This window comes from Hibiscus syriacus, unplaced genomic scaffold (genome assembly GCF_006381635.1).
Source record: "Hibiscus syriacus cultivar Baekdansim isolate YM2019G1 unplaced genomic scaffold, ASM638163v2 tig00110319_pilon, whole genome shotgun sequence".
In the NCBI taxonomy this organism is placed as follows: domain Eukaryota; kingdom Viridiplantae; phylum Streptophyta; class Magnoliopsida; order Malvales; family Malvaceae; genus Hibiscus; species Hibiscus syriacus.
This window is the reverse complement of record NW_024062678.1, coordinates 1,358,652-1,384,934: the sequence shown is the minus strand read 5'-3', so window position 1 is coordinate 1,384,934 and position 26,283 is coordinate 1,358,652. Positions and strand designations below refer to the sequence as shown.

The 26,283-nt window shown below is 31.7% G+C and overlaps 1 protein-coding gene and 1 pseudogene across 1 annotated transcript; both read right to left on the bottom strand.

Moving 5' to 3' along the window:
- Positions 1-11,790: 11,790 nt before the first annotated feature.
- LOC120117182 (probable receptor-like protein kinase At4g10390) lies at positions 11,791-12,944 on the bottom strand. Its single transcript, XM_039137486.1, has 2 exons — positions 12,546-12,944; positions 11,791-12,470 (listed from the first exon to the last, which is right to left on the bottom strand). The coding sequence occupies exons 1-2, from the start codon at positions 12,898-12,900 to the stop codon at positions 11,791-11,793; spliced, it is 1,035 nt and encodes a 344-aa protein (XP_038993417.1). The 5' UTR covers positions 12,901-12,944.
- A 4,984-nt stretch (positions 12,945-17,928) lies between these two features.
- On the bottom strand, positions 17,929-19,967 carry LOC120117315 (annotated as a pseudogene).
- Between the last annotated feature and the right edge of the window lie 6,316 nt (positions 19,968-26,283).

The following is a 26,283-nucleotide window of genomic DNA, read 5'->3' as shown; positions in this document are numbered from 1 at the left end:
AACTTCTTTATATATATATATATTATAAAGGTGCAGCTACACGGTTGTTCTAATCTTCTCCACGACAGGCAAGAATCAAGAACAAAAGATAACAGTATAAACTACAGATTCTATATCTATATTTTTTGGTTTTTGGTTTTTTTGAATAGGATTTGAACTAGTGAAGGCAAAACTTACATGCTTGATATGTTCTTATAAAGGTGTAGTTAAGAAAGAGTGAAAAGGAACCGATCCAGCTTCAAATGAAAAGAGAATAGAAAGCTCAGAAACAATGGCGAATCGTGCGTTGATCAAAAGAAAAATGAAGTGGGTTTTGGAGATTTCAAAAAGATGAGGAAATGAAGGAGAAGAATCGGGGCGAAGGTGTAACTTAAGTTAAAAGTGATGAGATAAATTATAAATGCAATGCACCACGTGTTTATAACGCAAATCCAGGCTAGGTAGGCCTTTTCATATTTTTCTTTGGATATAGTAGAACAAAAGTTATTCAACTCTCTAGGAATACTATTTTTGGTTAATTAACTTTTAAGTAATATAAAATAATTATTAATTAAATAACCCTATAATGGTGAGTTTGTGACATTTTATTTTTATTTGAATGCTTTTATAAGTAAAATCGTGATATTAAATCCAAAATTCGATCATAGTTGAGGGACCAAAACAATGATTTAATATTTAATGGAAAAAGTCAATGCACATTCCAATCTTTTTGAACTCTCTCTGTAATTATTTTGCTAGAGTCACCGCTTCCTTCAAAATTACAAGCTGCCTCCTACCGTTGGATCACTTTGAGCAAAAAGATCCAATCTGATGTCGAGTAGCCAAAAAAGTCGATGCAAACAACGTATATACACACCATCCCGTAAGGCTGTAACAGCTCTTCCGGCTTTAACGATGAAAACTGTGGGACAAAAGCCTAGGATCACAGACGTTGTATAGCCGTCCGATCATGGGACATTGTGACGACAAAGACAACTACCTAGAGATGGTCATTTCTGATCTAACCTAATCAAATCATATTGATTTTTTTATTTTAAAAATTCAATGTAGATTGAGTTTTCCAAAAATAAGGTCAAATAAATTTAGTTTAAAGTGAAAAAATTTAACTCAACCCAATATACTATTATAAATTTATAATTCTCTTTTATATATTTAGAAAAATTAAATAACGTCTCTTTTTATTTCTTTTAATTAGATTCCACTTTAACTTAATAAAATAAATTACGTATATAAGTCGAATCGGATATAAATTTTGACTTAAAATTAGTTTAAATTTTGAATCAAATGAGATTTTCTTATACTTAAATTGACTTATATATAATTAAAGAAATTAAATTTTCAAATCAGATTTGAATGAACTAAAAACTCAAACCGATCCACTGCAATCCCCCACACCACCCCACGCCACAAGCACTGTCGGGACATCACTTTCTCTTGTATTTTATTTTTGTTATTATAACACTACCCGATCAATAATGATAATAATGTAATAAAGAAGCATCTCCGGTCCAAACCGAAATCAGTGATTAAACCACAACTACCCACCTTAAAGAAAACAAAACACATACACATAAAATAATGATGATGATAATAAAAGTAAACATATTTAAATGAACTTTATTTAGGCCTTCTCTTCTCCCCAATCACCTTCAATCTACATATATATATATGTTATACCTCATCATTGCATTAAGATCACAATGTCCGAAAAATCACCCAAATTAAAATTTGGTTAAGCTAGATAAGGTAAAGATGTGGAAACATATATATACTTTTGTTGAGTTGTCCATACCATAATCTTTGGAATTAATAATGAATTTAAAAATATTTTTTTAGAATTGATATATATAAATAATATGCAGGGTCGGTCCTGACTATTTTTAGGTTCAGGGTAAAAATAAAAAAAGAACCCTTAATATAAAAAAATTAAGAAATATGTAATATACAAATTTTATTAGATTTTTTATTAAATTAAAAAAAATAGTAATTCATTACAATATAAGATGTCAAAAATATATATTTAAGAATACAAATATTTATAAAAAAATATTACATTCGATCAATTTTTTTTTACAAAACCATTGATGATAGTGTCAATATCAATGCTTTCCAACATATTTTTCTCAATACATAACATAGCATTTGAAAATGAAAGAACGATCTTATCTAGAATTTGAAAAATATGTAAAATTAAAAGAAAAAGTTAGAAAACGTGATCTACCTAAAATTTTAAGAACAATCTTTCATATGATTTAAGCATCATAATTGATAATAAACAATTGTGACTTTATGTGTGAGAGAAATATGATAAATTAAAAAATGTGAATAAAAATTTTAAGGTGAATCGTGAAACATGAAAGAGAAAAGAAAAATGCTAATTACACTTAAATTTTTTCCTGTCATTAAGTTTTAAAAAAAATAATGTTAATAAATTTTTTTCATTGGTACGAAAAATCAGAAAAGAGATTTAGTGAATTGATAGTGGGAATTTTGAAAGACCAAAATTAAATAGTTCAATTGATTTTTTTTAATTTTGAAAAAAATATTAAATTAGAATTTTATGGAATAACAATTTATTAACATTAATATAAAATTCAATAAAGATAAGTGACACCTTAATAAATTCATGGGCCTCATTATTTTATTGAATAAATTATGTATTTAGTACCTAAATTATCAGTTTTGGTCTGTTTTAATACCTAAACTTTCAAATTTTTTAAAACCATACGTAAAGTTTAATTTTTGTTTTATTTTATTACCCGCCGTTAAAACTTTATTTTTTATTTCATTTTAGTGCCCATTCAAAATTTAACGTCAAGTTTTAAAATTTTCTGAAATTCTATGTACTAAAACAAACCAAAACTGATAGTTAGATACTAAACACGTTAAGTTTTTAACGACGGGTACTAAAATAAAACGAAAACTAAACGTTAGATATGATTTTGAAAAAAATTAAAAGTTTAGGTACTAAAACGGATCAAAACTGATAGTTTATGTACTAAATGCATAGATTACTCTATTTTGTTTTACAATTTTTTAATTTATTATCATAAAAATAAAAAATATATATTAAAAATTATTTTGTGGTCCCTGGGCGGGTGCCCCTCCTGCCCTGCCTTGCCCTAGGGCCGACCTTGATAATACGAAAATTTATACGTGAGAGTACAAATAAAATATCAAGATAAATATAATATAATAAATAAATAATTCTAAATAAATTCAGATTTCAAAATAATGTCTACTCATCCTAAACAACAAGTGATCCGCCACTGCTTGGAATAATTTATTCATTATCATTAAGGTTCACTCATTTCTTGTCTATGCCATTGTTGTTTTAGGTCAATACAAATGTAATTTCTGCAGCTTAATTTTGTTGGAATTCTTTTTGACCCCGTTTCTCTTTCTACGAACACAACACGTACATATTCTAACAATGTAAGAAAAGGTAACCCTAGACCAAATTCCAAGACCTAATCAAGGTCTCAAACCAGAGACCTTAGGAACAACATTAAATACTTAACAGAAGAGTTTTATCATTTTGATCTTACACCTTAATTGTTTTAGCAAATATTTTTCATTATTGGTAAAATAAATCCCCGTTTAAAAAAAAAGTTAAACTTCATTCTATATTCACATGAAATGAACGAAAAAGTTGAGCATCACAAATGAAAGGAGATGACCCACCATCCCACAGAGGATATAAATGTTTATAAATAAAGTGGGAGTCGCCAACTCGTAATAGTTCATCTCAATTGATTCAAACGGAGACTCACGTATGATGGTAGTGAGATATCCAAGCACGATGGATTTAATTCATAGTGTTTTTATACATGGTATTGGTCACTGTTATAATGCATATTACTTGATATATGAAAAGGTATGTAAGTATACAAGTGCATGTGGCATCTAAATATGTATTAGTGGCACCAAAAGTGCATACATGAGATGAAAGATACATGATATTGTATGTGATTTTAATAAACTTGTATCATGTGATACGATGTTCCTAAGGTTGTATGATGTGGTTGCATATTGTTTGGGAATGAATGAATTAGGAATTAATGTTATTAAATTCTTTAATTTATAATATATTTCTCATCTTCTAGATATTTTTTTATTTTTTATAATTTATTTGATAGATTATGATAAGTAATAAAAATTTAGAAAAATTAAGCATATTAAACATTAATATTTGCTAATTTACAATTTATTATTTTATTCAAAAATAAAATTAAGGTTTATCCTATTTTTTCTTTCTTTTTCTTCACTCACCGTTAGTCTCTTTTCTTCTTTATTTTTATGATCGACGTCGATACCAACCTTGGTGCTAGTCATCGATCGTTGATATTTATTTTTATTCATTTGCTTTATCATAGCGTATATTTCTCTTTTTCTTGTTTTTATTTTTAATAATTTTGTTTTTATGACACGTTTTTGAACTATATTTTGATATAACAATTAAGTCAAAATGTTTTTGGACTTGAATTGAATTTATTCAAAGTTTTTCAAAGTTTTCAAAAATAATTCAAAGTCCATTTAACTTGAAATTGAGCACAAAATGTTTTTCTAGACAAGTAGTATCGATACTGTTCTTACAATATCGATACCTCATGAACAATACTGATATTGTTCATATGGTATCGATATCAAGGTAAGGGAAGTATGAATACTCACTAGGTAGTATCGATTCTACCAGCAACATTGATCAAATTCCATAATGTAAAAAATGGTATCGATACCCAAAGGGGTACCGATACTACTTTGTATAGTAGTATCGATACCATAGGCAGAGTATCAATACCATCAGGCCCCAACGGCTTGTAACGACTAGTTGATTTAAAAATAACAAACGTAGTACCGATACTCTCTTTAGGAGTACATATACCCTATGTACTGGACAGTTTTATTTTGCAGATATTTTATCCTCAAACGACTAGAAATGACCACAACTTCATTCCAACATATAAATACAAGTTCAAGACACTTGAAGAAGGGTGAGAACACTTATCCTATCATTCGAACACAAGAGAAGAATTTTCCAATCTTATTTTATCTCTCTTGTAAATATTTTTATTATTGTGAGCTTTAATCATCTGTAAACACCTATCTTAGAGAGGTTTTCTTGTTTACATTTCTTTTATTTGTGAAAATGGGATTGATTCTAGTTTAGCCATTGAAAACCTAGGGAGTGTAAAGGTTATCTCTTGATCCTGTAAAAAGAAAGAACAAATTAGTGAATTTGTTAGAAAATCCTTGGTGAGGAGCTAAGGTAGTGGAGGTGGACTTTGTTGAGAAGTCGAACCACTATAAATCGCTTTGTCAATTTTTCTATCTTTCTAATCTCCTTACTCCCTAAACACAAAAACCAATTCACTCCCTCTTGATAATATTTTTCAATTGTCAATTCGAGCTTCTGCAAATCCCAACACACGTCTTCTTCTGTCTTCATAGCATGTTTTTTTTCTGCCTTTATGACACGTTTTTTTTGTCATTTGACCATGATTTTCGTTTATCTTTTTTAGGGTTGGATTTGACATCGCCACGACTGATCAATATGACGCTTATTTGTTTTCATGTTGATCTTCCCTATTTTTGATTATCGGATTGGATTTAGATATGCCATTTGCGTTCGTGGATAGTATTTTTACATCTCTCTATTTTAATTTGGGAGTTGTCGGTGGTCTTTCAATAGCTCCATCATCTTTTGTGATTTGTTTACCGATACAATTAAATCTGATCGTATTTACCTTTTGTTCGAGTTTATTTGGTTAGGTTTTTTAACTTTTTCCTTGTATGGTCCTTATGTGATCTTAAGTGTTTAGTTTTCTTGTGTTTAGGAAAATATATTTATTATATGTTTAGTTTACGGGTGTAGTTGTAAGTCTTCATTATAATTTGGATATTTTCTATTTTTAATAAAATTAGCGGCTTCTATAACAAAATTGCTAATTTACAAGAAAAATATTTTAAAGCTTAACGAGGGCATGCATATATATTTAAAAATTATTTGATATACTAATTATATTAATAATAAGTTAAATATAAAGTTTTTTTAAAATGTATATAGTGTAATGAAAATAATTCAAAAAAATTTCATGCAAATATTTTAAATTTAATATTGAAAATTTAACTTATTAAGAAATTCATTAATTGATCGAGTGGTTAAGGATGTTCATGTTGTTCCACCTAGAGGTGAGTAAAACTTGACTCGAAAAATTGTTTGACTCGACTCAAAAAAAATTTAAATTCAAATCGAGTTGTAAAATACAACTCGAATAACTCTAAATTTTTAGTAATTAGTGGATTGATTTTTAGAGAACCATATAAATTTACAATATAAATAAAAAATTGGAATAAAATAATATCATAATATTATAAATATTTACAATTAAATTTAAATAGAAACTCAAAAATTCGACTCATCTCAAATTTTATAAACTTGAATTGACTCGAGAAAATTTCTAATTATAAAATATGACTCCTCAACTCGTATAATTTGAAATTTGTTTACTCTTCTCGACCGAACGCTCACCCTTATGTGGGTTCAAATCTCTACGTTTTTTTTTTTGAAGTATTATATTCTTCTTATCGAATATTAAAATCTTACATCCTTAATAAATCAAATAAGATATATCATTCCCAATCATGTATTAAATAATATCATATATAAAAAATCTTACTCCGAGAAATAATTTTGTATCAAATAAACCAAACATCTCTTAAATGTAAGATGGTTGATATAATAATTGATGAGACTTTTAGTGGATATTATAATTTTCAGAGGCAAAACAATACATAATGAATAATTTATTTCAAACCTGTCAATAAAGCCATATTAAGTAATTCTTTAGGATTAAAAAAAGTAATTCTTTAGGATTAATGCATCAAATTACCAATAATTAATTGATTTAGTGGGAAGATACACTAGATTTCTTAAGTAAGGTTAGAAGTTTAAATCTTGATATTTGTGAATGAAACAAACTGAGTTGAGAAAGTCGTCCTTATTTCTATCGTAGCCGATTTAGATTAATCGATCCATAAATCGAATATTAGTGATTATAAAACAATAATGCATCAAATTACTTCCTTTATGGCAACACCAAGGCCGCTACTCTAAGTGGAGATTATGCCTTCCTAAATGTGTGGGGTTTGTGCACTTAACGCGAAAACCCATATCCCTAATTATTCATTAGAAAAAGAATGATCAAGTCGTGGATTAGCTGGAGAATACTTAACCGACAATGCCATGGGCACCTTCTTAGTTAAGCTGGCAGCATCAAACAAGTATATTCAATTGTCCCCAAGGGCTGAGATTAATCCAGAATCTTCATAGGGGTTGTTTAATTTGTCCCTTAGCAACAACTGTGAGAAGTGGTATTGATGGTGCAGTTTGTTTTATTTTTTTATTACGAGTGATGATTATAAGGTAGTATATGTTTAAAATCTTTTTAACTAACTGACAATGAATATACATATATCTTGCAAGCACAACTATTTAAACTCAAAAGTTTTGAAAAGAATTATGTTTTACTATTGAGGTCGTTTAATAAATTCAATTTTCAAAATTAGAAAAGGAATCGAAATCTGGAATTGAAGGTTCATTACACAAGCACTTTGTGAACAAAATGCAGTGGACGTCCTTTTTGTTTGATGGTTTTAATGATGATATTTGAGACTCAACCAAAGTCCACCTCTTCTACCTTGGCTTTCTCCAATTTGATCCGCTAGTTTAGTCACCAAGACATGAGGATATGCTGCGTTTTGTTTTAATGGTTCGCACATTCCCGCATGTTAATGTATGGTACATTCAATCAACAACAAAAAGATCACTATTATAAATGTCATAATTTTGCAAACTTAAAACAAACCGTGTATTGCTGATCATATCAGTGAGCTAAAAGTGCCAAAGTTGCTGCAGATTGTGGAGTAGTGATGGCAAGTGATGTTCAGTGGGTTTGACCATCCAATTCTTTTCTTCTTCTTTTTATCTATTTTTTGTGCCACAAACTTTGGGTTTTCCAGACGTGATTGATGAGGATACCCATCATTTAGCTTTTGAAACCCATTATCCATGGCCTAGCTAGCTTTCATTTAACAAAAATGATAGTAGTAGTAGATTCAATTTTTTTTTAATATAAGTTAATAATATAAAACTTTTATATGAGAGGTATACAATCAACAAAATAAATAATTAATGAAAAAAATTTAAATTTCAAAATAAATACGTATCATCATAAACTTATTTTAGATCAGCCACTGCAAGCCACCCAGACATGCAGGGGAGGTGTCCCTAGAAACTTCTCTCAGTTGCTTCACTTTTTACAGGTTAAACACATGGCTTCCGTCTCTTTAAAACAGATAAAAGATAAGATTCTTGCTATATGTAGAATGATCTTAATTGTACTTTCATGGAAATTACATCCCCGTTTATATATTTATAATATCTAGGAGGAGAGAAAGTGTATGAATGATGTACAAGCAGCAAGAAGAGCGTTTATTTTTGGAGTGCACACATATACGTTAATAATACAAAATTTTTAAATAAGATGAGCACAAATAATTTCAAGGTGGTATCATCAGTAAAATATGTAATTAATTTAAGAAAACTTAAATTTTAAAGTAAACACAAAATTTTAAAATAGACACTATTAATAAAATAATTAATAAACTAAAAAATTTAAATTAAAAATAGACACATCACTACTCTCAGGTCTCGATGGATCCGCCACTGCATGCAAAGCTTATTCATTGTTTGAGAAATGACATTTAGCACATGATCCATGGACCAGGAATACCATTGAGAAACACTTAAAAGCATTAACCAAAGAATAAAACTAAAAGCATAAGGATAACCTACATATTTTCATATTTTTGTTTTGATTATTTTATTATTATTATTTTTTCAAAATCATATCTAATGTTAGGTATTATTTATGTTTTAGTCATCCACAAGAAAAAAAATTAACATTAATACTGATATGAAAAATAAAAAATCTACATATAGCCTTATATGTTGCTGATGTGTAAATCAATGGGCCAAATAAATCATTAAAAAATACCACTATGTTGTTGATGTAGAAATAAGAATTCATTGAGTGACCTTAGCGGCAAAAAGAAATATTGTTCTCTTAGAAGGCTCAGATTCGAACAATTACGTTTGTAGAGTATGTGTACGTTGTCAATATGATAAGAAATCTAAATATATATTACCTTGTAATCACTACAAATTGTAAAATAATAATAATAATAATAATAATAAAAATGTTCATCAACATTACCATTAACTTTTTAATGGCAGTGACAAATACATAAATGAAATCTAATATTTAGTATAATTTTGAAAAGAATAATAGTTGAGTGAAAAGAATAATAGTCTCAATGGTATTAACATATATGGTCTTAGAAGATCAAAACTGAAGCATATCTGCATTATTGGAGTTATAATGAATCACAGTTTGCTGGGATCCGTCTTTCAATTTACACCACAACTCAGTTGAATGGGATGGAGTCTGTTTCCAGGGGGAAAAAATAGACCATAGAGTTAATGGGCAGTGATACCAAATACATGATGAATATGATAGGGCCCATGTAAAGGCCGAAACCGAAGTCAAAAAGGTTGATAAAGGAACCAACTTCAAGCTCACAACCACACAAATATGAATAATTGTAACAAAAGCTGGGTTGGCAGAAACATAGCCGGTAATGGATTTTGTATAATCCAACCATGAATTGATGTTATATCAAAGTCAAGGTACATGGATTTGCAAGCAAAGATGTGTTCGAGGAGAAATTATTATTTGAACCCGATTTATCACGTCAATCACAGCTAATAAGATTCATCCATCTTAAAATAACTTTTAAATAACTATCCACTCATTATTTACACGCAAGAAATACGTAAAGATTCACTTTAAAAAAATGAGATAGATGTATTTTTTTGATTGAGACTACTGATAATATGATGAGTCATGTCATCTAATATTTTTTCGTGTTAGTAGGATTTTTGTTTTATCAAAAAAATTCCCATCAATTTTTTTTACTTATTTTAATGATTTGAGGATGGCATGTTTTGGACGTTCATTCCTATTTGAACTCTAACAATTAGGGATGTGTATGGTTCATGTCAAATTAAAGCGTATCGAATTAGGATTTTAGTCGATACACAACATATACACATAACTTTTATTTTTATTTGGTAAAATATAAATTTAATTAAAAAAGAGAGATTAATATTATTGCAATTATTTTTAAATATACAAGAAATAATTATTTCGAGTCGAGTTAATGACTTTTAACCCTAAATTCAAACTCAACATGAACTGATACTTAAAAAAAATCTTAAATTGACCCAAATATAATTTTTTCCTAAAAAAACGTGACCTTATAAAATCAGATCTAGTGAAAACTTATCAGATCCAAGACTCATGTACATCCCTAACATCAATTGTTGGTGCTTGAATTAGTTAACAACATTTCATCAGGATAAAAAATTGTGACCCAACATGATTTGATAGGATCTTGAGTTCTTTTAATGAAATTTTGATTGTTAATTTAGGAAAAATTTGTCATGTCATGGTCTAAAATAATTATAAAAATGATTTATCATGTATTAATATATTATTAATTAATTTTTGAATTTTTGATTTAATATATAGAAAAATAGAATAAAAAGTACTCAAATGATAATATTAAATTAAAATTTAATTTTATATTATTAAATTGGATAAATAAACATTTGATTTAATTATTTTTTAATTTTAAAAATTAAGTGAATTATTAAATTTTTTCTTAAATCAGGTTATATCTGAAATTAAATCAGATTTTTAATTTAATTTTTAGATCAAGTTCGGATTGAATAAAAATATTTTAAACCCGTTTTTTTATAGTATTACTGTAGAGTAAACCAGACTTTTAAACTTTATTGGTTATGTTTCAAGGCCATCAAGCCCTGGTCAATTTGGGCTGGGTTTCTCATTCAAACAATTTAGTAAATGGTAAATATAAGTTTTTGTACCTAACTTTTTTTTTTATTAATTTAGAGTAAATACAAAGCAGTACTTGTTTAAATATAACTCTCAACCATTTGACGTTGAACTCTCGTACACTTAACATTCAAGATGTTTGAACTCGAGACCTAAGGAATAACATCAATTCTTTTGCTACCAAGGTGGTTTGGTTTAGTTCGTTCTCTAAAATATTATTTACTCTTAAGCAAACAATTGTGTTAACAACGAAATAAAAGCCCATAACGTATTTAAATTTAACATATTTATATTGATATTTAAAGAATTCTTTTTAACTAATAACTAGTTGATTTAGTTGGACGAGTCATTAGAACCCTTTAAATTTGTTTAAGGCTTCTTATCCCGGTGTTTACAAATGAAGCAAATTGAGTTAAAAGAGTCACTCTCGTAAAACTTGATTAGGATTCGTCGAGATATAGATTGAATATGGATTGTTATACCAAAAGTAATTTTTTTTCTAAATTGATATTCAAACTTTGATTTTATTTACTAATTTTTTAATAGTACTAATTTTTAGTTTTACTCTTAAACTTTAAATATAATATTATTTTGAACCAATACTTTAAATAAAATAACATTTTCATAATTAGATTTTAAATAAAATATCAATATAAATTAAACAATCAAAATCCAATTCATGTGTGCAATGCGTACTCTCCACTTCTACCCTGAAAATATAATTACATGCGCTAAATCTCCACATTAATCATTTTCTTTCTGCCCTGTTTTTTGACTTTACAATCATAATTGAAGTAAACTATGAGCGTTATTTAGTTGCTAGCGGCAAAGAATCTTTGCCTTGCAAATCCATGGAAGTGATTTTCTCCTTAATGATTTCAATGATTTGAGCGGCAGATGGCCTAACAGTGAGAGACTGGTGAAGGCAGAGTGCAGCAATCGAAAGCAAAACCCTGGCTTCTTCCAAGTCAAACTCTCCACACAGGCGTGGATCCACCAATGCCGCCACTTTCTCCTCCGCCCCATGTTGGTCTATGTCCCTTAAACACGGTGCCACAATCGAAGTCAATAGCTGTCCCCTCTCCGGACAAAAGGCCTTCATTCCCGTCACCAGCTCCAACATTATCACACCCAAGCTGTACACATCGTTCTTCTTGGAAGCCAACCCGGTTCTCAAGTAATGAGGGTCAGTGTACCCCGGTGATCCCACCATCACTTGCTTCGAACACAAAGGCGGCTTCACCGTCGACGAAAATCCCATCTTCGCCGACCCGAAATCGCACAGCTTGCAATTGAAATACTCGTCCAGCAACACGTTTGATGGTTTGATGTCCCCGTGGACTATTTGGAGGGTACATTTTTCGTGTAGGTATTCTATGGCTTGAGCTAGTTGGAATGCTATGGCAGTTCGGGTTTTCCACGAAAGTAGGTGTAGTTTCTCTTGTAAGTTCCCATTGGGAACGTACTCAAACACCATGGCACCTTCATCTGGACACACAAATTAATACAGTTTCAATCAATAAACAAAGTAAAAGACTTAAGCGAACGAGTCACGTAACGTACCGAGATCATCGCAGTAACCGAGAAGCTTGACGATGTTGTGGTGACGAAGGCGGAGCAAGATATCGAGTTCTTGTTTGAACACTTGATTCAGTCGATCACTTCTGGCATGGATCTTGACCGCTCCTTGTCGTTGGTCAGAACCAGACAACTTAGCCAAGTAGACATTGCTAAAACCTCCACGACCAATCAGACGGGAGAAACCCTTGGTGAAAAACTCAATCTCTTCCCATCTGAATTTCCTGACAAACACCTCGCCTTCAACGCCGCCATCTTTTCCCTTGCTCTGATCGGGCCGAACGGTTGACGTTGATTTGCAGCATTCGAGTTTGAAGCATCTGAGACACGACGACCCCATTGCAAACGACAAGACAAGAGAAACAGAGAAACGAGCGGTTGGGTTGTTTTCAAAGGGATTGTGAGCGGATCAGTGAAGAAGATAGAATGGGCATTTGGTTTGGTAGCAATAAGAACACGGAAATGGAAGGGATGGGAGCAGCAGACAGATTTTGAAACCTTGGATCTTGTCAAATAGTCAAAGATGTAACCATGGGGATGGAAGCCTCGTAGGAAAGCCAAACCATTTCATTTTTGCATAATAAGTACTAAATAGCCCCGTCAAGTATGATTTTCTAATAAAAACAAGAGAAAATCGCCTCAGTGACCAATAAAATCGCAACGCGATATCAAAATCGCAACGCGATTTAGAAAATCGCAACGTTAAAAAGAAAATCGCAACGGCCACGGCCACGACCACGACCACGACCACGACCCGAGACGGCGGCGGCGGCGGCGCGCGAGAGTCCCCTTGTCCTCTTTCACTCAACAAGGAAGTGCAAAATACAAGCCTTAAATATAATTCCCAATAGTGTTTCCAATACTATGTGGGATTGAGCATTACCAACACTTGTTCCCAATATCATTATTCTTCATAAGTTATCATCCATTACAATATGAATTATCGATAATAAATTAATTCATTTTAATAAGTATTTAAAATTATAACTTGATAAATACATGAAATAATTCTATTATTAAATAAAAAATATATTTTTTATATTAAAATTATTGAGATAGATATTTACTATAAAAGTAAAAGATTTTTTTTTTCACGTACAACCTCTATGTGAATTAGTTTCACAATAAGGTATCGGTTATGCATTGGATTCTTTCGTATTAGATGGTCTTTAATAAGATCATCATCATCATTCTTTTGTTCAACAATACCATATATTAATGAGGTATATTGGTTCATTAACACGACTAATTCATATTGTAATGGATGATAACTTATGAAGAATAATGATATTTGGAACAAGTGTTGGTAATGCTCAATCCCACATAGTATTGGAAATACTATTGGGAATGGTATTTAAGGCTTGTATTTTGCACTTCCTTGTTGAGTGAAAGAGGACAAGGGGGACTCTCGCGCGCCGCCGCCGCCGCCGCCGCCGTCTCGTCTCGGGTCGTGGTCGTGGTCGTGGTCGTGGTCGTGGTCGTGGTCGTGGTCGTGGTCGTGGTCGTGGTCGTGGTCGTGGTCGTGGTCGTGGTCGTGGTCGTGGTAATACGTGTCTTCGACACGTCCGCGCGGATACTATCTTTTTAGAGAAAATTCTTAAGAAACAAAATTTTTTTAACTATTCTTTTGACCGTTGCGATTTTATTTTCAACGTTGCGATTCTATAAATCGCATTGCGATTCTCTCAGTCGCATTGCGATTCTCTCAGTCGCATTGCGATTTTCTTCTAAATCGCGTTGCGAACTTGGAAGCTCGCGTTGCGATTTTCTTTTGACCGTTGCGATTTTCTAAATCGCGTTGCGATTTTGATATCGCGTTGCGATTTTATTGGTCATTTTGGCAAATCCAAAAAAAAGTTGGTTAAAATCGTATATTATAAGGTATTTTTGGTCACTGAGACGATTTTCTCTAAAAACAATTCAACATTTAGATAATATATTTTCAAAAACTCTCAAACATTAATAACGAATATTCAAATATTTGTGTAAATATTATACTTCAATTTAATATCTTTAAGAATAATAACTATCTTTTCTATTATTGAGCACATTTGATTTGTGCATGTTCGAATTTAAAAAAAAATGTTCTGATCCAAATTAAATAATTATAAAACTATATTTTTTATGTGTTTATATATTATTAGTTCAATTTTGATAAAACAAATACGTGTAAACAATTAGAATATAAGATATTAAAATTATATTATATTAAAATTTATTTTTTATGTTTACTAAGTTGAATAAAATAATATTTTATGATTTTTTATATTTTACAAAAATATATAAAAAATTAAAAATTATATTAAACCGATTATATCAAGGTAAGATTATTAATTAAATTTTTAGGTTAAATAAAAAAATATTTTTTTTGAATAATTCCTACCTAGAGGAGGGAGAAGGAGAATTTTGCTCACAATGGGTAATGAACCCACAACTTTAGGGAGAGGAGATGTGCCAAAGGATATCTTTTAACCATATGCTCTAAATATTTTTAAATTTGAATTAGATTGAAATTAGTTTTATTATTATAATATCATATTGAGTTCAGATCAACCAAAAACCCACATTAATCTATCACGTTTCAATCTTAAGGTACATGAGTGGGGATGTACATTTGACCCGAACCTAACATGTTCAAAATTCAAAATTTGACCTAGAAATACGAATCACGTTTCGGGTTAAATGAAAGCACTCTAAACTCATTTTAGATGACAGATAGAGAGATCATACTCTAATCAAATTTGAATAGGACAAAATTTTGATCCAATTCGACTACGACCATCCATGTACATGAGGCTTTCTTATGATTTTTTTTCTTTATTTAATAAAATTTAAAAATTTTATTTGATTGAAAAAGGAAAACATTCATAGTGGGATGCCATTCGCCAAGCGCCCCAATACCAAGTCCAACGGTTGAAGATTATTCCCTTGTTCATGAATTTGTTGATTATGAACGATTCCCTTGTTTAGGAATGTAATGTAATTAATTTTTATAATTGTTTGTGTTTAATAGCGTTAAAGTGCAAATGGAAAATCCCAAATTGTTAAACCAATCCAAAACTTTATAGCTTTACTTAAATAATTATGTACATATTCATTGCATTGCATTCAACTAAATTCTTGATTTTCCATGAAAATAAAATTATTATTATCAAAACTATAGATAAATTATTTATTTTTAGGGTGAATTACACAAATAATCCCGACTATATGGTAATACTTTATTGAGTTCTTCAACTATTAAAAGTTAAAAAAAGTCCCTCAACTATAGGATATTATTTTGTTGAGTCCTCCGACTATTAAAAGTCACCAAATGACCACCTGATTGTTCATATATTGCAAACTTATTGACCATCTGAGTTAAACATTAACTTATTGACTGAAATATGATAAAATCATATTTTAATTATGTTTACTGGCACCGCCGTTGCTTTTAAGCACTAGATCGACAACATAATGTAAATGGAGAGTCAATCCAAAAAATACAACTCAAACGGTTCTAGGATCAAATTTTATCATATCTCAGTCAATAGGTTAACGTCCAACTCAAACGTTCGTCAATACTTTAACAGAAAATGACAAATTTGGAACATGTGAATAGTTGAGGGACTATTTTATAACTTTTAATAGTCGATTGAGGGACTATTTTATAACTTTTAATAGTCGAGGACTCAACAAAATAATATCCTATAGTCAGGGGAGCATTTGTGTATTTTACCCTTATTTTTATATGAAAATAAATAAATGTGTTTATTTTCTGAAAAAAAAAATATATAATTAAAATTATATATTTATAACTACACAAAATTAAAAAAATACTATAATACGCATTTAATCAAAACTGATGTTTAAATTAGCTAAAATAAATAAGTTTTAAGTTTTAATTTGTATAAGCAGGTAAACCATTAATCTTTCATCCCATTAAATTATATTTTCTTTTTAAAAAATCTTCCATTCATAACAAAATATACTAAAAACATAAATCAACATTTCCTTTTAGATAAAAGCTTATTTAGGTATAATCCAAAAGATTTTGCTTAAGGGAAAAGTATATGAATTTCCTTAAAAATAAAATGATTCAATGTTTTTATAAATATTTTGATAAAATCTTTTAAAAGAAATGGTTGGTTTGGTTTGAAATTTATTACTATTATTTGTCTTAAGTCGTCTATTGCCAGCCGATGTTAGCAATTTCTCTCTATGAGTGTGAGACTATATTCAGTGTTTCTCCTAAACACGTTATTTAACATAAATTTAGTTTCACGAACCAATAGACCTCAGTAATAAAGAAATTGTTGTTATTCTTTAAGATTCTGGATTCGAGTACCATGAATGCCAAGAGTATGAAAATTCAATGTCAAAAAATTGAGAGTTATTTTTAAACAAATACTACTTTATACTTATCCCGGATTAAAAATAAAAAAATAGTTATTGTCTCTAAAAAAAATTATTCTTATATATATTATCATAGATAATTATATCAATTTTGCGCACATTGAGTGATTTTAGTGGTTAAAGGAAATGTAATTCTTTCTTGAGGTCCTGAGTTTGAACAAATGTATATGTAGGGTGTGTACATTGTCAATAATTGAAAAATATTATGAACAAATATTACATTATAATCAATATATATATATATATATATATATATATATATATATCAATTTTTATTTTTATAGTTATTTTATTATAGAATTTTAATTTTTTTTTCTTTAGTGATTTAAGGTTTCGAAGTGAGGTCGAATCAGATAGGGTTGAGACAGATTTTCACTCTTAAATTTTAGGTCAAATTTTAGACAAGTGAGACTCCTCTAAAATTTGACCCATGTCTATTTCTAATAACTAACTATATATTATCTATTTTATAAAAATCAAATATTTAATATATATTTTGTAATTTATATAAGTTTAATGTCTAAAATAATTATTTTAAAACAGTTTTAGTGGTATTTTTAATTTACACAAATTATATTTTCAAAAGTTCGCAATCTTAAAAACATACACTTTAATGATCTAATGGTTATGAATTAATTTTTAAAATTGATATAACTAAAATCAATATTAATGTTACACCAATAAAGACATTTATAGATGCAACGATACTTACTAATTTGTTCAAATTTTACATTCTAATGATGAAGTATACAACCATGGTCTTACCTATCATAATTTACTACTTTGCTAAAATATTATTAATATGTCAATACCATCTTTCTAATTATTTATTAATATATTAATTATTTATTAATTTAAATATTTAACTATAGAAAAAATATTAGAAAATAATCTCTACCGTCTATTTTCATTTATTCAACAATATTTAATCAATATAAAACTTTTAATTTTACATTGTATAACTGAATCTCAATCATGATTGAAAATGAGATATGAAGTACAAAGAGAAGAGATGAAACTATTAAGAATAAATGATAAACGTCTACTAGGGTTGCCTGTGTGTTGCTTCACCGGTCCAGTATGTTTTAACAGCAACAAGAATTTTCTCAGGATTGAAGGGTCCGCTTTCATGGTACACGATCTGACTCTTCCACCTCATTCCATCTGTTATACTCTTTATCTTCACTAGCAGCTCCACCGTGTCCCGGAATATAACCGACCCTTCCGGCCACAGAATTCGATCCATCTCCAACAAGATGTAAGTTATGTCACACTTTCAATCACCATATTAACACAACTTTAATCACACATGGAACATAGTTCATCAACTGTTTGAAAAAACAAAATGTTTACCTGTACGTCTTGATATATAGTGAACACGCCTTTAGCATGGATGAGGTCGCATGTTCTTGGATATGTTGAGAATCCCTCGCACCAATCCTGGTACGTACCGATTAGACCACGTTCATAAATGATTCGCAACGCGTCAGGTATGAATCTGATGGTACCACATTCATGTCCATGATGTTCCGATATCATCATGAGCGTAGGGGAGTAACGAGTCGATTGTAATGTGCTATCTTTTGCTTCCACAGTTATTGTCCTCTAAGAATCGATCGGCACCTATGCCTGGTACTAAGCCACGGCTAATTCTAGGAGGTACAACAAATGCACGTTCCGGCCATTTTGGTAGTTTTCCATCAGTAACATCATTTGAACTTGTTACTTCTGGAAGTGGGGTTATGCAAGCTTCCAAATTTCTGTAACTTTTTATTGTTATCACAAATGACAAGGAAAGTGAGACCCAAAAGAGCTTTATGCCTTTATGTTTATGTGTATCAAAGGGCTAAAGACTAAGCTGAATCTGGATCCTGTGATGTACACATGAGCGGTGTTCCATGGACCTTCTTGATTTTAACACACTCAAGGTGGTTGATAGGCTTTTGCCAAATTGCTAGATCATTGTGTTCGATCACTTTCTTCAAGCATAGGCGTTTGGCAGCGTCTTCGATAGCGTCTCGCTCTTGTTTTAAGTCCTCCATTGTCCTTTCCCACCCTCTCCAATATGTCTTCCAGCGGATAGGAGGACCGGAGAGCACCCGTTAACCTCCTATCTTAGAACTCGATCCACTTAGATGAGATACAGCCCATCTGTCCCCAATTAAACGAAACCATTAGCTAATATGCACAGAAAAATGAGATAGAGGGTAGGAATTGGGCTTTCTTGTTGGAGATGCCTTACCATTCTTTGACCAAGGGATCAACAACGAGAACAATGAGCCAAGTCCAAAGCCCTTGCTGGGTAAGGAAGCCTCTGCGATCCCATGATTCCGATCATTGCAGGAACTCTGCGCTCCAACGCGAACTGGACCTGCGCTTCATGTGTATCTCTTGGAGCAAATGAAATTGTCAAGATATTCCTCGTTAACAGGTAAGCACCAAAACTTGCAACCTAACAGCAAAGGCAATTAGTACACAGTTCTTGTACAAGTTATTAACATGGGCCAACAGTTCATAGGTATTTGTAATAGCCCAAAAATTGCGAAGGGATTTTCCAATACTTACCCCACAGCCAGTATCAACTGCTGTTCTGATGTGTCCATTAGTAAGGGGAATGAGCTTGTAGATGTACGCATCGGCTCCCAGAGGGAACATGGTGCCCCCACCGGGGAATCTGAAACGATTACCCTCTACTTGAATCCAATTCTGGACAGTCTTCTCAATGCTGAGTTCTCTATGAGGGATATTGTGATACCATGCATAATCACTGCTCTGAGGCCATTTAAAAGGAGTCTTATAATTCAGTGGAGCCGGTATAAGGCAGAGCATAAATTCTTCCTTGGCCGGACAATGCCGCTCTTGATATTTCATCATGTCGCGATTGAATTTCCGTCCCCTCACTTTATCTTGGCAAGGAGTGTACTCACTGTACGACATATCACACGGCGGGAATCGACTTACTGTTTTAGAACCGTCAAGAGCGACCTAATGATGGCTAGCAAAGTCCAACTTCGTCAATTTAACATTGTCAATGGTGTCCGAAGCACCCGTATTATTATCACAACCAACTTTAGTGTACAAATCGTATAGAGTATTAGGAGTCGCCTGCCAAGCTCCCAACACATAAAATAATATGCAGAGGGGACTAACCCCAAGAATCCATGTGAGATGCCTCCTCCTTGTGTTGAAAAGTCAGCACAAGTGGCCAAGCCATTTTCGGTGCAAAGGTGCAAATGGGTTTGCTTTCGGTGCATGCACTGCAAATGTTGATTTTTGGACAATGGTAAAATCATAATTTAGTCATTGTACTTTAGGGTATTTATAAGATTAGTCCTTAAGCTTCAACTATAAATACCCTAGCTCATTTAGCTTCAAAACCATCACAAATCATTCTAGTTTTCTCCCAATACTAGAGAATTTAGAGTTTATTGAGAGTTGTTTTCTCTTTTTTTATCAAGAGAGAATTATCATTGTTTTCTCCTTGGTAGATTGAGAGAAGTTGTAATTTTTATTTTCTCATAGTGAAATTCTTCTACCGTTACCCGTGGTTTTTACCCTATATTATTTAGGGGTTTTCCACGTAAATTTTGTGTCTCTTTTATCTTTATTTTTATTTTCTCAAATTATCAGTTATGATTTTTCTCTATCCGATAGCCGTCTTCCGCAACAATTGGTATCAGAGCCAGATTAGAGTGTGTAATATCAACTTATTGTCTTTTTGGTTGCTACCAAAAGGTGGATCCTCAAACATAAGAAAGTAAGAAGATATTACCCATTCTTTGAAGGTTCCAAAGAACTATTCACGATAGTGAAATAGTGTGAGCTATCCGTAATAAAGTTATGGCAACGAAATTTGATATTAAAAAGTTTAATGGGAGAAATTTCTCATTGTGAAAATTGAAGATGAAGGTCATCCCGAGGAAAGACGGTTGTCTAGCAGCTATTACTGAAAGGCCGATAGATTTCACAGATGACAACAAATGGATTGAAATGGACAGAAATGCTATGTCATACTTTCATCTAGCATTAGCAGATGAAGTATTGTCAAGCATCGAGGAGAAGAAGACAGCTAAGGAGATATGAGATCATTTCACCAAATTATACGAGGCCACATCGTTGCACAATAAAATTTTTCTTAAAAGGAAATTGTACACTCTCCGGATGCCAGAATCTACTTCAGTGACGGAGCACTTAAACATACTGAATACTTTATTTTCTCAACTTACATCCTTAAGATGTACAATAGGAGAACAAGAACGTGCTGAACTTCTACTTCAAAGTCTACCTAATTCGTTTGATCAACTCATCATCAACTTGACAAACAGTAATGTCACCAGTCTAGTCTTCGATGATATTGCAGCTGTTGTTTTACAAGAAGAAAATCGATGCAAGAACAAGGAAGACAAACAAGTAAATCTACAACAAGCAGAAGCGTTGACAACGATGAGAGAGAGATCAACAGAACGTGGTCAAAGCAACAATCACAAACATAGTAGATCGAAGTCGAGGAGCAAGAAGAATTTAAAGTGCTACAACTATGAAAAGAATGGTCACTTGAAGAAGGATTGTTGGAGTCTAAATAAAAACTTCAATCCACAAGGTAATACCGCAAACACTTCAGATGATGGAAATGCTCTATGTTGTGAAGCGTCAACTACCGTGGAAGGCATAAAAAGATTTATAGATATATGGCTCATTGATTTAGGAGAAACATATCACATGACCCCAAGAAGAGAATGGTTCCATCATTATGAACCTGTCTCAGGAGGATCTGTGTATAGTTGCAATGATCATGCCTTAGAGATCATTGGCGTTGGAACCATCATATTGAAGATGTATGATGGAACAATTAAAGTTGTTCGAGATGTGTGGCACGTGAAAGGCTTGAAGAAAAATTTATTATCCTACGGATTGTTGGATAATAATGTGAGCAAGATTGAAACACAGAAATGAATCATGAAGGTGTTCTATGGAGCGCTTGTGGTGATGAAAGGCGAAAAGATAACAACAAACTTGTACATGCTGAAGGGAGAGACTTTGCTAGAAGCATAAGCCTCTGTTGCCTCATGTAGTTCAGATTCTACAATGTTGTGCTATCAGAAACTTGGACACATGTCAGAACAAGGAATGAAAGTCCTTGTGGTGCAAAAGCTACTTCCAGGCTTAACAAATGTATCACTTACTATAACATCCCAAACTACGAGTTAGTGATCAAATTGTAAAATTTCAGAATTTGGTGATTAAAGTGGAAAAGTTCAATGATTTATTTGAAAGTATTTCATGAAGGGTTGTTAGTAATTATTGAAAGAGTCAAAGGGCAAATAGGTCATTGAACAAGAATAATAATTAAATAAAATTTAGTGGGTATTATAATACCCATGTGATGCATGTGTGAAGAGATAAGTTTCCAAACTTATCTTCTTCATCTTTTTCTCTTCTCCAACGTGCCCAAGCTAGAGCAGAGGTGAGTTTTATATTTTGTTGATTATTTGTTAATTTTAAGAGTGGGTTTTGATCATTAGATGATAATTAAGCTTAAGGAAAGCTTAAGTTATCTTAAAATCAAAAGATGAAGAAGTTACGAAAGATTAAATAAAATGGGTTTTTAAGTGATTTGGAATATGAAGGTTTAAATGAATTTGGAGAATAAATTTGACTTGTCATCTATGAGAATAAGAAGTTAGAAGTGTTAGAATTAAGTTTGGATAACATGGAAATTTGGTATGATTATTGATTTCTATATGGAGAATATAATTTGAGGTTTAAGATGAAATAAATAGATATAAATGAGTTTAAGCATGTATATTTGAGTTAAGAATATGAAAGGGAATGAAACTTGAAGAATTAAAATTGAAATAGTGAATTTTCGTGCAATGAACAGTGGTTTCTGGGTAGGTGCATCGATGCATTAAGGGGGTACATCGATGCGTGGATATTTCGAAGCTATTCTGTGTACCGATGCACCCATAGTGCATCGGTACACTCTGAAAGGAAAAGCTGAAATTTGGTATATTAAATTAGCCTGAGTTATGAACATCAAGTTATAAGGTTTAGGCTTTTGATAATCGTATCAGAATTTATGTTTATGTAGATATTGAGCCTAAACAAGTTCAGGAACAATCAAAGAATTAGGATCAAATCAAAGCAAGGCTAAGGTGAGTGCATTTAAATTGTACTTATGTGATTGATCAAACATTGGCTTGCGATGAGCCAATGATAGAGTTACTATGGTAAGAAGTAACTTATAAAAATGTTATGTGATTACTATGTGTGTATTAGTACATAGAAATGGATGTATGTTATTATATGTTACATGATTTACATGCTTACGTGAAAATGCAACATATGATATATGTTACTTGATATGATATGCAAGGTTACATGAACAAATGAGAAATGATAAAAGCCATATGAAATGATCTATGTGAATACATGCATTTGTGATACATGTTATATGATATTAGATATATGTTTACACATACATGTGGTATGTGACAGAAGAGAAGGAACATGTGATTATGAGATCAATGATTACATGTACATGTGATACGTGACTGAAAAGAAAAGATATGTGTTTATAAGAGAAAGGATATGAATAAGTAATGTGAACTGTTATAAATGATAATGCCCATGTTATGTGATGTGAGAGCTAGGGGTATAGTTGGCATGCTAAGGGTCGAGGGTTTACCTATGTTCTTGGGGACATATGGACTGTTTACCTATGTTCTTCGGGACATATGGAATGTTTACCTATGTTCTTCGGAACATATGGACTGATTACCTAGGTTCTTCGGAACCTATGGACTGGTCCTTCGGGACAATTATACGAGCTGTGGTGACAGCATAATAGTGCACAACCTCAATGTACTCACATACCTTAAGTTCTCACTGGTGTACATGGGCTAATAAAGAGATTAAACAAATATACTGAAGGTGATATGCATATGTGATTTATTATATGGAATAAATTACAGGATTCATGTATTGGTTATATGAAAGCATATATGTTTTAGTTATATGAATTGTATTACATGAAATACATGGTGTTAAGTGTATTTCTTTATGAAATGATATATGATGTGTATAAATGATAAGTATATGATTATATGATAAAAGGTATCAATGATAATAAGAGGATAATGATAAGGAAGAGGATAATCATATATATACATTTGTGGATTTGGTATATGAATAGAAATATAATAGTATATGTACATGTATGTAATTTAATATATGCAATGTTTTACGATTTTTATTATATGTTTTATATGCCTCACTAAGTCGTAGACTTAGCGTGTGATTGTTTCACGCGTAGGTTTTGAGAAGAGGAAGATTGATAAGAGTTATGCAAGACAGTTCAGTTCTCTTTTCCAAAGATCATATCAGAAAAGAAATGTATAGTATGTATTTTGTAATAAGTAAAATGGTTGGCATGTAAATAAAGGATTAAATCCGATATGTTCTAATCAGTTTTGAAAAGTCATATGATTGAGTTTTGTAATGTTTTAAACATGCTTATGTAAATGACAACTGTATAGTAATGAACGGTTAAATTTTTATGAGTTTTATGAACGTTTTATGAAAGTCACTGTATCAGTACTGTAGCAGTGCATCGATGCACAATTTTGCTTTGAATTTTTGATGCATTGATGCACTGTAGCAATGCATCGATGCACTGTTCATGACACTGTTCATTATTGTTCATTACTGTTCACGGAACTATTTATACCGTATTTTTGTTCATAAATACATTTTTATCTCAAAATTTTATACCAAACACAATTGAAGAATATATGATCGTATTTTCTTAATGTAAGTTCAAATGTTCAGTTATTTTACAAGAACAAAGGTTTTAAAATGTTAATATGAAATCTCGGACTCGTATCCGGGTCGGGTACGGGTTGGGGTGTTACACTTACTTTGTGTGAGCATTGCATAACAAGTAAGCAACACCAGTTGAAATTCAACACATCAAATTCTAGAGGCAAAAGTGTTCTAGAATTGGTTCACTCTGACGTATGGCAAGAACCAGTTACATCCCTAGGTGGAGCAAAATATTTTGTCTCATTTATTGATGACTACTCCAAGAGATGTTGGGTGTACCCTATTAAGAAGAACTCAGATGTGTTTTTCACTTTCAAAAACTTCAAAGCGCGGGTGGAACTTGATTCTGGAAATAAGATCAAGTGTTTCAGAACAGATAATGGAGGAGAATACACAAGTGAAGAATTTGAAGAAACTTTTGCAGAAAAGAAGGCATCAAAAGACAGTTCACAGTGGCGAACACTCCTCAACAAAATGGAGTGGCAGAGCGGATGAACAAAACCTTATTAGAAAGAACAAGAGCAATGTTGAGGGTTGCAGGCCTAGAAAAATCATTCTGGGCAGAAGCAGTCAATATCGCCTGCTATTTGGTGAATCGAGCTCCATCAACAGTAATAGAGATGAAGACACCAATGGAGACGTGGACTGGTAAACCAGCTGATTATTCAAACCTCCATGTATTTGGAAGTATTGTGTACGTGATGTACAACTCCCAAGAAATCTCAAAGGTGGATCTAAAATCCAGGAAATGCAAATTCTTGGGGTACGCTGATGGAGTAAAGGGGTATCGCGTATGAGATCCCATTGCCCGTAAAGTGATCATCAGCAGGGATGTTATCTTTGTAGAAGATAAACTACAAGGAAAAGGAGAAGATGATAGAACTAAAAAGTCAGAGACTACGCAGATACATGTGGAAAATGAGTTTGAACAAGGAGATTCTTCTAAAGCAGAACCAGCACATGATGAACAAGAACCAGAGAGTTCTGAAGCTCCAACAACTCGTCAATCAGATCATGTGATAAGACGTCCCAATTGACACTCAAATTATGTTATAGAAGGAAATATTGCATACTGTCTTTTAAGAGATGACGGTGAGCCATCAACATACCAGGAGGTAATAAACAACTCAGATGTTTTACTGTGGATGATGGCGATGCAAGAAGAAATTGAAGCCCTTCATAAAAATAATACATGGGATCTTGTGTCACTACCACAAGGAAGGAAGCCAATTGGTAACAAATGGGTCTTCAAAATCAAGCGAAATGGTGACGATCAAGTCGAGAGGTATCTTGCAAAACTAGTGGTCAAAAGATATGCTCAAAAAGAAGGTATTGATTTCAATGAAATCTTTTCTCTTGTGGTTCGACTAATAACAGTTCGAGTAGTCTTGGGAATGTGTGCTACATTAAACTTACATCTAGAGCAACTAGATGTTAAAACAACTTTTCTTCATGGAAATCTTGAAGAAGAGATTTGCATGCTCTAGCCTGAAGGTTTTGAAGA

Coding starts and splice junctions, on each gene's coding strand:
- LOC120117182 (XM_039137486.1), bottom strand. CDS start 12,900: ATGGGGTCGTCGTGTCTCAGATGCTTCAAACTCGAATGCTGCAAATCA. Junction 12,471..12,545: donor CGGTTACTGCGATGATCTCG/GTACGTTACGTG, acceptor TTGTGTGTCCAG/ATGAAGGTGCCATGGTGTTT.